Below are 13,673 nucleotides of genomic sequence, written 5' to 3'. Positions count from 1 at the left end.
TATGCAGGCCTCCTGGCATTTTTGCCTGACTTCTCTTTGTTAGGATGCACTGATATCAAGCATGAAGGAGGTGATCCTTGAATATTAAACAACATTCCTGGGCCCCTTTCCCCTCCAGGGCTTTACCCCATGGTTCCCACTGGCATGTGATTGTGTTACAACTCCCTGTTCTGTTCCTCTTGACAAGGTAACTACAGTAACTTTGGACTCCGGAGAGGTTGCACTGAAGTTAAAGTAATTTCAATTGCCTTACACAGAAGAACAAGCCAGTAGAAATTACTGCCTGTGGTCTATGTAACAGCCCTGAGGGGCAGCATAAAAAAAGTGTCAGACTTGGGACAGCTGGGACCACTTGCCAGACAATTAGAAAGTAACCTCAGAAGGGATCCTTCCAGGGAGGAAAGCACAAGCCCAGCTGCTGCAATCTGAGCCCACTAGTGCATTTGCAAGGCATGGGCTAGCACAGAGCAAGCAACAAACATCCTTGTGGCACAAGTGTGTCATCACAATATGTGAGAAGGTATGTGCATCAAAGAGGGTGATGCCTGTCTGCGTTATTTGAGTACCCAAGGGCACAGCAGAATCTAAGGAGATTCCAAGCCTGAATATTCTTTTCTCACTCAGAGGCAGGTGTCTGTGATTGATGGGTTGTTATGGCAAAGACAAGTTCATCACAAGCACTCTTTCCATCAGCACCGTTCCTGTATCTCTTGGGCTCAGCTTTCACCAGCTGCTCACTATGCTCGGACTGATCTCACAAAAACATTGAGACAGCTGAGATGTACTGACTGTGTTTGATATAAGAAAACTCACCAGGTTCTCAGATGGAAACAAGCTGTTCTGCTCTCTTCTTGACGTTATTCACAGAATAATGTATTTCTTTGGTATTCACAATCTCTAAGAAGTATGTTTCTCTTCATAAGATCACAAAATAAAACACCATTATAATTATGTCTCTCCCAGCATCCCATCTCAGACACAGACTGAAATCAGATGCCAGGTAAGAGCATAAAATAAGGGAAGTATGTAACAAAATTTCCCAGGACTACTTTCTCAGCTCAAGCAATTTGTAACCCAGACTGTACTCCAGATTGAATTTATGTAAAGAATTGCCAGATATTCTACGCTGTTCTCCATTCACCGTGCTCCCTTGTCTGTTCATGGCTCACAGCTGTGCACTAGAATGAGGGGTTTTTGTGTGTTTTTGTTGGTGGTGGTTTTTTTGTTTTGTTTTGTGGTGGAGTCAGCAGCACTGACACACACATGTCTCTTAAAGGAGGAAGTTCATTTAGGAAGCTATATGTGAGAGGACATTACTCTATATATTCGAGATTTTTTTATTAAAAATATGTGTATATATTTAGAGAGAGAGTTCTTATGCTACTGTGTGGCCTTAGTTTTGTAAGGTGTAGCTTCATGTTCAAACTAACTTAAATCGTTTGCGCCACCTGCAGACCGTATTGGGGATGGCGCTGCCTCTCCACTGCAAGATCTTGAAGGCTGGATGCACCATTGTACACCAAGTAGTATGCAGCAACTTGAGCTCTGCCACTGATCTTTCATGTGAATAAAAACTGCCTTTTTTTTCCCCTCATTCTTTGTTCTCCTGCTCTGTATCGGAAACCATCCCTGCAAACAATTATTTCCTAACTACTTAGGGATCAATCATGAGTTTGCTAGGAGCCTTGAGAAAAGCTTTGCCCTATGATTCCAAAACAGCACTCTGTGACACTGCCTTGCACAGAAGAGACGTAATGTCATGGAAGCTTCTTTCCTCCCAGATTTTTTCAGTTAACAAGAGTGATATAATACAGTATTGAAACTGTACATTTGTTTGATGATCTTCTTTTCTACTGCAGCCATATAGAAAAGGAAAAAAAAATGGGGCGGGGGGGGGAACCACCACCACAACGTCCAAGAGGAACTGTTTTTTTGTTTTGTGTTGTTGTTGTTGTTGTTTGGTTTGTATTGTTTTACATTTGGTATTTGAGTATCATGCTTCACCCATGTCCTACTTGTCTTTTCAAAGCATGTCTGGAGATTTATTTCTGCATTCTGAAAGGCTGTTGGTTATTTGAACATAACTGCAAAACTTTACGTTATTCCTTTTTAGGTGCTTCCTACTTTAGGCTTTGGGCTGTATCACTCTCTCTCTGTCTTGTGCTTGAGTAACCTCAAGAAAAAAATCCCAGATTTTTCATATTTTCTTTAGCTGTTATGGCCTTTGTGAGCAGTGAATGGGAATGCAGAAGTGCCTCTCTCATACAGATTACAAACATTCTGAGCTCCACCAAAATCACTCTGGATATTATACACAATATATGATAGCATGGACAAAAAGAAAATGAAGTACAGATCAGTCTTTCAGCACTCTTCCCTGTGAAACCAATTCATGAGTGATAGCTGATGAGTGCTTAAAACATTTGCTAACTAAAGGTTAAAATCATGTGTGAGATGTAATAATGAGCTGTTTGTGATGTATCCTTTGCCATATTTGTTATTAAATAGTAGTGAAGTTTGCTAAGAACCTTTTTCTCCTGTAACTAGGGAACCCTGGAGGATCAGATCATCCAGGCCAACCCACTGCTGGAGGCCTTCGGAAATGCTAAGACTGTCAGGAATGACAATTCCTCACGTTTTGTGAGTTCATTTCTTTTTTGTTGGAATGGAGATTTCTACTATGTATGTCTCATTCATTGATCGCTCTAACCGATGGGTTGATCTCTACTACTCAACAGGGAAAATTCATCCGGATTCACTTTGGAACAAATGGCAAGCTGGCCTCTGCAGATATCGAAACCTGTGAGTTGGAGCTAGTCAGCACATGCAGAATTTGTGCATTCGTGATCTCACATTTCCCAGGAGACCAGTGGCATCTCTCTTTTTCTTAGATCTTCTGGAGAAATCCAGAGTGACTTTCCAGCTACCCAGTGAAAGGAGCTATCATATTTTTTACCAGATAATGTCCAATAAGAAGCCAGAGCTCATTGGTGAGTGCCAGCATTTCTGGGCTTGGTTCAGTGCGTTCTCTTTGCACTTTTCCCCTGTACCATAAAAGATGCACTGTATGCCTGCAGATCTCCTCCTTATCTCAACCAACCCCTACGACTTTGCCTATGTGAGCCAAGGAGAAATCACTGTTGCCAGCATTGATGACAGCGAGGAGCTGCTGGCAACGGATGTGAGTATGGCAATGGCACTCCTGGCCAGAGGCAGGCTCTGCTCTGGGCGCAGAGGTGACCACTGCCACCAGAGCAGCCCTATGATCAGACAGGCTGCAGCCAGGGAGGTGCAGCCTAGCTGGGGGCCACCAAGTGCTGGCCTCTGTCATTCTGCAGCAGCCGTGACCACTCCCAGCCGCTGTTGCATATGCTTGGCGTTGGGCAGGCATGCAGGCAGGCAGAAGCCCCAACTTGTGTTTTTCTGACCTTTCGCAACTTGTCTGTTCCCTCTGGAGAGTGCCATGGACATCCTGGGCTTCAGCCCTGATGAGAAGGTGGGGATATACAAGCTGACAGGGGCTGTCATGCACTACGGGAACATGAAGTTCAAGCAGAAGCAGCGGGAGGAGCAGGCAGAGCCAGACAGCACAGAAGGTAGGGGTTGACTGCAGATTTCATTTGTGAACTGCACCAGGAGGCAAGAGAGGAACCTCATCCAATAAAGTGCCCATCACTTCAAGACTGTTTCTGCCCTTCTAGAAACTAAATTTTACAAATTTGTGCAAGTGCCACAAAGTCACTGATTTAATTTATGCTCCACGTGGAAACTGATTCATAGATGAAGCACTGCTACAGCTCCCTAGACATGGAACAGGAGTGTGGTGCAGCTGAGACAAGCTTCCCTTGACAACAGGCACATCTGAGTAGTGTCTGAAGTAGGCTCCTTGTAACAGAAACATTCTAGAGGACCGTGACATCTTTGTCTGTGTTGAACTCCTTTGCTGTATCTCTTCCTAGTGGCTGACAAAGCTGGCTACCTGATGGGTTTGAATTCTGCTGATTTGCTCAAGGCTTTATGCTATCCCAGGGTGAAAGTTGGGAATGAATACGTGACTAAAGGACAAAATGTCCAACAGGTACCTAGAGAGCTAATTGGTTTTCATTTTGTTCAGACAGTTATTTCAACTTTAAAGCTAATCCAACTTTCTTTACTGCTGTGGCTGTTTCTTACAGGTATGCAATTCAGTGGGGGCTTTGGCTAAATCAGTCTATGAGAAGATGTTCTTATGGATGGTTACTCGAATCAACCAGCAACTGGATACAAAGCAGCCCAGACAACATTTCATTGGGGTCCTGGACATTGCTGGCTTTGAGATTTTTGATGTGAGTTACAGGTAGTATGTTTGCCAATTGATAATTTTTCCAAACTAACTGGCATTATTATATTTGAACTTGCAGTTCAACAGCCTGGAGCAGCTGTGCATCAATTTCACCAATGAGAAACTGCAGCAGTTCTTCAACCACCACATGTTTGTGCTGGAGCAAGAGGAGTACAAAAAGGAAGGAATTGAATGGGAGTTCATTGACTTTGGGATGGACCTGGCTGCCTGCATTGAACTCATTGAGAAGGTAGAGGAAATCTCATTTTAGAAAAGCACATTTATTTCCTGGTCATTTATTTTAGTCCTTATGTTCTTTATAAATTGAATCATTACTGTTGAATGATTCTCCCATCAGAAGAAGCAGTTTATAAAATCAAACTTTTTGGAGTGGCACACTGCCTCTCCACAAAAAAAATGATTTTCTGAACAACATGGCTGGGATGGAAGGGAGAGAGGCACAATGTTAATTTTGCTTTCAACAGTAGACAGTAAGGTGAAACTTCAAGTCTTAGTCCTTGCAGTAGTTGACAGAATTCAGAGTTCCTGGTTGTAGCGATCTTCTTCTTTCTGGTTCCTTTCTCACTGCCCACTGCCACTGTGCTGGTGTCTTGATGTGAATTAACCCCCAACTACAGCATTATGAGCAAGTGTCCAGTGGTTACTTGTGCACAGCACTTAAATATTATGTGGAAATCCACTGTACACACACCCAAATATCTTCCTTCTCAGGAGAATACAAGTACCTATTCCCAGCCTGGTGCCCATTCAGCCATCCCATGAGCACATTCACGACTTAATATTCATACCCATGGATGATGCCTTTGCACATAAAAGCTTCACATTTCTTGCTAACCTCCCACTGTTCCCACCACATAGTAGCATCTACAAACAACACTACCATTCACAGCTGGTGCCTATTGCTATACTTAACACTCAAAATCCACACTTACTGCTCAGTGTCCACATATTTTGTGCCTCATGTCTATGAAATGTAGAGTAGTTAGAGCCAGAGGAATTACATCACCTACATTAATCTAGCACTGTAGTCACTTTTGTAATGGCAGGAGAGAAGTAGATGCTTCTAGGATACAATTCATCTCATAAAATACATCCTGTTATTGACTCTGTGAAATCTCTGCATAATGCTTCCACTGATTCTAGAACAATATGGACATCTATCTCAGATCTACATTCTATTTTAGAGATACCTACAGCTAGGCAAGACGAATCCTAACTCCAGAGTTCTCACACAACAGCCACACCTAGTGGGCAAAAGTTTAATTCAAAACTTGGTATTCCTGCCCAACACCCAGTTCCTGTGTTTGCTGATGCTCTGTAGGATCCCTACTTCTAGCTTTGGCAGCTATCTATCTGACATCAGATGTAAGCATCTGATCATCTGATAGAGTCTTACCATATTATATATAATAGGTACATTAAAAGAAGGAACTCCTAGAATACTATCTAGGCCAATGAAGTGCAAGTCAAATCAGTGTCTTCAGCAAAATTAGAGGACGTATCTGCACTATCAGAAGATTCCTAATGTAGCTCAGATGAAGGCTCTCATGTGGCTAAGGATATGCCTCTATATCGAAATATTTCAATTTTTAAATACATTCTGTGACAAATTAGAAGTCAGTGGGTATTCTAAAGCACCAGATTGCTGGCATTTTTGCCCCATATAAGATGAGGAAAATCTAATTCATCATGCATATCCATTGGAGACAGCACAGGACTTGTTAGATATTATTTATGCGCATTCCTGAGGAGCCATCAAACTAAATTCAACATTGGCAATTGCAACCTGATGACTTGTGACAGACTTACAAAACATCATCAGTCCCATGAACAGGGCACTGAAACCTGCCTTCTGAATTCCTATTTTGATTTCACTGGTTTACATTCCAAAGAGTTTAGGGCAAAGATGACTGAAGCTGTTGAACATAATGTGCATGACAAGCCTCTCACTCAAAGATGTGTCTAAACACTATTGCCAAGTTGCCGTTTTCATAGTAGTGGCTTGAGCAGCAAAGGCTAATTATAGTATGTCTGATTATTATAGTAACTAGTGATGTATTAAGAACCTGTGCACTAGAAATTACAGTCACTGTAACAAACTACAAAACACATGCAAAGTGAATTTTTATTTACTTTCTCTCTCCCTGACACTTTCTTTCTTCATGTATTCATATTTCTCCCAGCCCATGGGCATCTTCTCCATCCTGGAAGAGGAGTGCATGTTCCCCAAGGCAACTGACACCTCTTTCAAGAACAAGCTCTATGACCAGCATCTGGGCAAGTCCAACAATTTCCAAAAGCCCAAGCCTGCCAAAGGCAAGGCTGAGGCCCACTTCTCCCTGGTGCACTATGCTGGCACAGTGGACTATAACATCACTGGCTGGCTTGAGAAGAACAAGGACCCCCTGAACGAAACTGTTGTTGGGCTGTACCAGAAATCATCTTTGAAGCTCCTGTCCTTCCTTTACTCTAACTATGCTGGTGCAGAAACAAGTAAGTGCTTTTTTCAGTGATGATTGAAAAGCAAGAAAAAAATGAAGCCTATTTCTCCTCCTTGTTGTATTCTCTAGCCTCTCATCATCCCTAATCTCATCCTATTCATGTGCACAGATATGCCAAACTAAGATACCATCATGAATAACTGCAGAAAGCACCATGTTTATGTGGTGTGGTGCACAGAAGCAATGCTCAGCAAGTCCAAAACAAAATGACAGGAGTTGGATGTTTCCTGGCTTACTGAGTTGTGAATCATATGCATGGTCAGCCATCATCCAGACAGGTGCCAAATATATGTGCAAAGTGTAAGCACTTAATAGACTTTGGAGACAGAGTTTTGTTTCTTTAGGTGAACTGGAAGAGCTAAAAGTAATGGAGAGGTTCACAGCCTTACACCTTCAAGGAGATCACAGAACTATTTCATATTCAGCTGAGCAGTCCTGGTGCAACAGGAAAAAAAAAAAAGAGAGAGCGAGAGACAAATTAATTTAGAAGTCCTCTAAGGGCATCAGAGAGCAGTTCAACCTCTTGCCCTTTTTTTGTGACTTAAGGCTGTCAAGTAGGACAGTCAATGGGTCTGTCTTACCAAAAATGGCCATACAGATTGCCACAAAAAACAATATTGCAGAAGCTTGGATGCTAGGCAAAAAGAAGTGTTAGTATAGAGTAGTAGTCAACTCAGCCATCAGGCAAGTGGACAGCTGGGTTTGAGGCTCAAGAGGGTACTGCATACTCCTAGGAAACAGTGGGGATAAGGCAGTTGTGGTCTTTACTGGTATCATCAATACAAGGAAGGTGAGAAAAGAAGACTCCATTTAACTCTCAATTTAAATGACTTCAACAATACAGCAATTCTGAAAAGATACTGAGCTTCTTGGGTTTGTATTCATGAGACTACATTTCATTTCTTGCCTTGGGGATGCCATAACTCAGAATAGGTCCCTATTCTTCAACTGGAACATTAGAACAAATTTTTCCTAAAGGCTTCACTGCACTCATGAACAAATGTCCACCGCTGAACCATTCATGTGGCCTTTCACCACATTACAACAATACAAAAATAATTTGAGAGTATATCTTTAAGTAAAACCAATTTCCAGTGGCACACAGTAAGCTGCTATGGAGCTTATGTCAGACCATAATGTTACATACCACCACAGCCATATACATTATGATGCAACTTAAGTCGTGCATCTGAGACCAAAATATACCATACACTGATTAATAAATAACCAGCTGACAGCAATTTACATAAAACTCCCATGCAGCAGTGAATCAGTCTTTCACATTAAAATATAATGTTTATATTAGTCCATAACATACTGCCTATTCTAACCATTCAGCTCTTATGTATTTCTTCCAAGGTGATAGTAGTGGTGGCAAGAAAGGTGCTAAGAAGAAGGGGGGCTCTTTCCAGACAGTGTCTGCTGTGTTCAGGGTATGTGAATTTCCTCTTAAAACTGAGCCACACTTCTTTGACATCTGAATGAAAATGCAAAAGCTTTGTAGCTCAGAGCTCAAACCCCATGTTTTGTTCTATCACAGGAAAATCTAAATAAGCTGATGACTAACCTGAGAAGCACCCATCCTCACTTTGTGCGTTGCTTGATTCCTAATGAGACCAAGACACCTGGTAAGTCTGTTATTATACACTGGACTGACCAGAATTGGGCTGTTCAGCTTCCACACCAACTTCTTCCAGAACAGCTCCCCATGCATGTAAAGTTCCTGTGGGGGTTGGCCTATGGAACAGTGCTCAAGTAAGCCTTCTTGTATTTTTTCATGATTGTAAAATTTTGAGCATTATATGGTCCACCACACTTACTCATCTTTGCTTAATGTGTGTACAGAGCTGATGATAAAGATGGGATGTATTAGAGCTGATGAAATTGCATGTCGCGAGTAACAACAGTAGCAAATTTCTAATAAATGCCTATTTTTAAGGACCACTATGTCATTCAATACTGTCGGGCTCAGCTCAAGACAATTTAACAACTCAAAATATTTCATGTTAGAAACTGATTCACTGAGCTGGAGGACTGACAAAGAAATCATGCGTCATTTGTAGAATTCCCTGTATAGGCTGCTGGATACTGTTTGCACCTGAAAAGCATTGTGATATAAAGTTATTTTTGTTCATTTATTGAATTAAATATTTAACTCATGCAGAGTTTAGTCTCCAAGAACAGTCAAGTTTGGGGGGTATTTCATGTGGCTATTGTGTACCTGGGGAGAGTTGCTTGTGTGGGTTTTAGGAGTCTAATCTATAGGAGGTCTGATACTGGTGGAATGATAAGGTGTAATGGATGTAACAAGAATACAAGGAAACAGGAGCTTAGCACCTATTTAATCTGCTCCAGAATTTCAAAGCATTTCTTACCTTTCTTGTTTATGTCTCTTTGTATAACCCTGAAGACCACAAGCATGGTTTCAGCATCACACATACGTATGACACTCAGATTTCAGCTATTCATCTAAACTTATATATTCAATGGAGAGAAGCTGGTATTTTAAAGTATGACTCATTTGCCTGCTTTTATGTGTCTTAGGATGAGATGAATCACATCCTAGAAAAAAATGCTTCTGCTTCACTCCACTGACTATAAACGAAGCCCATATGGAATGTCCCACGCTTCATATCCCTAAAGTGAAGAGAGAGGAATCCCACTGGGGTCTTGACAGTCATAGAAGGTGTAAGGGAATTAAGGAAATCTACTGAAATATACATGAATGAATGATTTTGCCAAATATGACTGTCATTTTAATATTCAGAGGTGACTCAGAGGAAATTGGACTTTTGTGTTCTAAGAAAAAGAATAGTAGTAGTGTGTGAACAAAATTAAGGATTGTAAAGTGAAGAGAAACTGGTCATTTTCCGATTTCAGCTGGTTCTTAATTAATGCCTCTAGGAGCTGAGAAAAATTTCTTCATGACCAAGTGATTCCAAGAGTATTTTATTCAATTGTACTTTGTTTGCAATACTTGGAGTAAGGTTAAGAAATATAGTTGATTGTTATACCTGATAGATACTACAGGAGAAGAAAGATAATCATTCCAATTTCAATCAGCTGTCCTTTACAGGCAGTTAAAGGGATTGAAAGCTTTAAGCATCTTGCTTATCCTCTCCTGTGCAGGAATCTATCTATCAAATCTAATCAAGGTTAAGTATAGGCAATACTTCCACAGCAAATCCAAGGTAAAATCTTACATAACATGAAGAGCTGATTATCCAGATGGTATTACATTCTACATCGTGCCACATCTACCTACATCCAGTGAGTGATATTTTTCAGCTGGTCTTCTGGAGTACTTTTCTGTCATTTTTGAGAAACCTCTCTCCCTGTGCTTTTTGACCATGTGAGATTCACAAGCATTGCCAGCCCTAACATTCGGAGTAGTAAAGCTCATCTGGTTGATGCAGCTCTCTGCAACTTCTGTGAATTGAAAATAATGTTCTGTCTTCATTTCCTTCATCCTTAACCAAGAACTGGTTGAATTTAACAAAAGGAGAAGTTGCACTGTCATGCTAGTAAATATGGAGATTCTTTGGGGGGGGGGGGGGGGGGAGGGGGGAAGGAAAGAAAAAAAAAACAGTCATGATGTATGTATCTTGTTTAAGGTGAAATGGACCATTACTTGGTGATGCATCAGCTGCGGTGCAATGGGGTTCTAGAAGGCATCCGAATTTGCAGGAAGGGGTTTCCAAGCAGAATCCTTTATGCAGACTTTAAGCAACGGTAGGTCTTCAGTTATTAGTCCGTTAATTTAAGGATTCAGTAAACCCAAAACTCAGGTGACAAATCTGGTGACATCATGGAGACACATCCTTTGAAACAGACTAATTCAGTGGAATTTGAGGGAATGTCATCATAAATACTGTCTTAGTTCTCTCCAGTCCTCTCCCTCTTTGATCAGAGATTTGCTCATTCATCAGAACCCGTATCATTTCTGAACTGTAGTCATTGCCTGGTGATTCAAAAAGATGCAAAATGCTTTTAGGGCAATGAATTAAATGGCATAATAGATTGCTCTTTGTAAGTCTCCTATAGGATTACAAAACAATACAAGAATAATAAATGTCAGCGCAGTCTCCTTAGAGTGCACTACCTAAGCATTCCAAACTCCAAGACTTTGTTGGTGCTCTGTCAGTTGCCTGCATCTTGTGCCTTGCTTTCTCTTCTTTAAAACTGAGATAATGAAACTGGCTCAAGAGAGCTCAATTGCTATAAAGTGCTGAATCTGAATTGGTTGTTATTATTAATAAATATATCAGTAGCATCTTACATGCTGACCTGGTGTAAAAAGCTCTTCCTCTCAAGAGGACATAGCCTGTCTGTTTCTCCCCTCTGTTCCCCTCCCTCCCCTTGCCTTCCTTCCCCTTCCCCAAGAAATTGATAATTTTTTATCTTTTTGTGACAAGAGTATTCAGACTTCGAGGAAATGCAGTCTAGGATGCAGGACCTCTCTGAATACGTGCTGCAACCTGCTGTTTAATTCACTATGGCATTAGCTGGTCTCAACTGTCAAATCATAATTTGATGTGACAAGGTGAAGGGATCTTTCCATAATGGACATGGTCCAGAACCAAAAAGTCCTATACAGTACAAAAGAAATGTGCTGAAGTTTAGGAAGAACTACAACGGAAGCCTAAAATACAGAATAAAGTTCTTGTGCCACTTTCACTTTCTTGATTTTGTATATTTTCTTTCAATATATACTCGAGAACAAGAAGTGCCCCAGAGTACAATCACCCCATCCTCATTGCTGTATCTGAGGAAAACACTTTAGAAGAGTGAGGTGATCCTGTCCACGACACAGGATTACCTTAATAATTAAGCTACCTTACAAAATGCTAAGACTTCTGATAGCTAAAAAAATAATATTGTGCCATTTTTAGCCCAAACTCAAGGCTTCATTGGTAGAACTTGTACAGACAGTGACTTCTGCAAGATCTGTATTCCTTTTGGAATATAGATTATTTTTGTCAGCAGTTCTAATTTATCTTCTACTTTAATTTAAATAGCCTTTTTCTGATCAATGCAACAAGATGAGAAGAGAAGGTTGACATGTTCTCACTATGTTCTTCCTAATTCCTGGACCTGCAAACACTGTTAAGTATGCACATTAATTTTGTATGTAACAGCATACCATGTTGTTACACAGCCAGCAGATTCCTTTGAAAAGTAGACATATCCTCTTGTCATCATGTTCTGTTCAGCCAAGACTGTCTAGATTTCAGATAGCATATTCAGTTGCTTTCAGACAGCTCAGTTTCCAATCACATTATCTTATGATATATGGTGGCTCCTATTCTCCTCACACTGTTTGCAACCAGTGCCTTGCAACTTGTCTTACCACAGGTACAAGATTCTTAATGCTTCAGCCATTCCAGAAGGCCAATTCATTGACAGCAAAAGGGCTTCAGAAAAGCTTCTTTCCTCCATTGATGTGGACCACAACCAATACAGATTTGGCCACACCAAGGTAAAGTCCTTGTGGACGAGTGAGTATAATCAGTGGCAAAAAAAAATACCATTTATTTAAAGAATTTCTTCCATATGAAATCAGCCTTCATGATGACTAGGAAACAAAGTACAACACAAGAAAGAAGGAGCACACAAAACTTCTCTGGTTCTTGGCGTATGTGTGAGGGTAGGCCTGTCAGTCCAGGCAACACCATGCTACCAGAATGACCCTGCGTGGCTGTAACTAGAACTAGTGCTGCCCCTTTCTCCTGCCAGATGAATTCCCTGACATCAGTGCACATTAGGCAAGCTAAGGTAAGTTTAGGAAGACAGACTTTTCAGGGGATTTAGGCACACACATGTCTTTCTTCCATATCCAAAGCAGCATTACGAGGGACACTGATTCTCTGACCGACACAATCAAAGCAGTACTATCTCTGGACACAAACCCAACTGTATACACTATTATATGGACATAATCATGTATGGCTCTCAAGCCATCTGTATGTCAGTTTACAGAGCCTGACCATTAAGACACAGAAGGATACAGTGAAGCAACAGGATTGGATATCATACTAAGTTGCAAGTTAACTCTTTGTTTTAATAACTATTGATGAGCTAGATCTTCCACAACCTACTCTGGAGTGTGCCTCAAATAACATTGCAATAGTGTGATCAGTTCACATATAAAGTGACTTGTCATCAATCACAGGAACACTGAAGATATGAACCCCAAATTTCTCTAGCTGTTCAATGTTTACTCTGCAGGTGTTCTTCCAAAACTTCTTTAAACTACACTGCATCAGCTTCCAATGGTTGTGTATCTGCCTAGCCCTCAAACTATTCAAACCTCTTTTATGTTTTAGGTTTTCTTCAAAGCGGGTCTCTTAGGACTCCTAGAAGAGATGAGAGATGAGAAGCTTGTGAGCCTCATCACTCATACACAAGCTATGTGCAGAGGGTACCTCATGAGAACTGAATTTAAAAAGATGAATGAAAGAAGGTAATACAAGGACACACTAAGTACCATATTGCATCAGACCAAAAGTCCAGCAATGCACTATCCTGTCTCAGGCAAAAATCTGTCCCCAGTGAAGACCCTTAGAAAGACTAGGGGAAACAGAAAAAGCAGAAACTAATACTTTCCTTGTTATAGCCTTCCAAATTCTCGCAATGGCTGTTTAGCAATTGGACTGTGTATCTGGACCATGATATTTAATATTTAACAGTGAACTGTTCCTCCAGGAATGTGCTAACTTTTAGAACCATTTTCAACCTCTCCCTGTGATGGAGACAGACAAACCTTTCCATTTGTTCAGTTGGCTCTTTGGCATATGCTATCTGATAATTCTATTGAATCTCATTAGTCT

At 40.9% G+C, this 13,673-nt stretch overlaps 1 protein-coding gene and 1 long non-coding RNA gene across 5 annotated transcripts in view; one reads left to right on the top strand and one right to left on the bottom strand.

The window, feature by feature from the left end:
- LOC136786656 (uncharacterized) overlaps positions 1-13,673 on the bottom strand; it is a 59,050-nt gene that overhangs the window by 25,145 nt on the left and 20,232 nt on the right. For 2 of the 4 annotated variants that reach the window (XR_010825916.1, XR_010825915.1), the window contains one exon: positions 10,572-10,804. The exons of the other annotated variants lie outside the window; for them this stretch is intronic. This is a non-coding gene — a long non-coding RNA (uncharacterized lncRNA). Of the gene's footprint in view, positions 1-10,571; positions 10,805-13,673 lie in introns of those variants that run through there. 4 annotated transcript variants of the gene reach the window in all.
- The window catches only part of LOC106047210 (myosin-1B-like), a 36,222-nt gene that overhangs the window by 3,929 nt on the left and 18,620 nt on the right, over positions 1-13,673 (top strand). The window contains exons 6-19 of the mRNA XM_048054958.2: positions 2,548-2,640; positions 2,739-2,802; positions 2,892-2,990; positions 3,078-3,181; positions 3,458-3,596; positions 3,960-4,078; positions 4,176-4,325; positions 4,401-4,571; positions 6,526-6,835; positions 8,203-8,276; positions 8,384-8,471; positions 10,458-10,575; positions 12,199-12,322; positions 13,170-13,306. Coding sequence (XP_047910915.2) covers positions 2,548-2,640; positions 2,739-2,802; positions 2,892-2,990; positions 3,078-3,181; positions 3,458-3,596; positions 3,960-4,078; positions 4,176-4,325; positions 4,401-4,571; positions 6,526-6,835; positions 8,203-8,276; positions 8,384-8,471; positions 10,458-10,575; positions 12,199-12,322; positions 13,170-13,306 — 1,790 coding nt within the window. The remainder of the gene's footprint in view (positions 1-2,547; positions 2,641-2,738; positions 2,803-2,891; positions 2,991-3,077; positions 3,182-3,457; positions 3,597-3,959; positions 4,079-4,175; positions 4,326-4,400; positions 4,572-6,525; positions 6,836-8,202; positions 8,277-8,383; positions 8,472-10,457; positions 10,576-12,198; positions 12,323-13,169; positions 13,307-13,673) is intronic.

The sequence above is a fragment of the Anser cygnoides genome, chromosome 19 (genome assembly GCF_040182565.1).
Source record: "Anser cygnoides isolate HZ-2024a breed goose chromosome 19, Taihu_goose_T2T_genome, whole genome shotgun sequence".
Lineage (NCBI taxonomy): Eukaryota > Metazoa > Chordata > Aves > Anseriformes > Anatidae > Anser > Anser cygnoides.
This window is presented reverse-complemented; position numbering and strand designations above follow the sequence as displayed.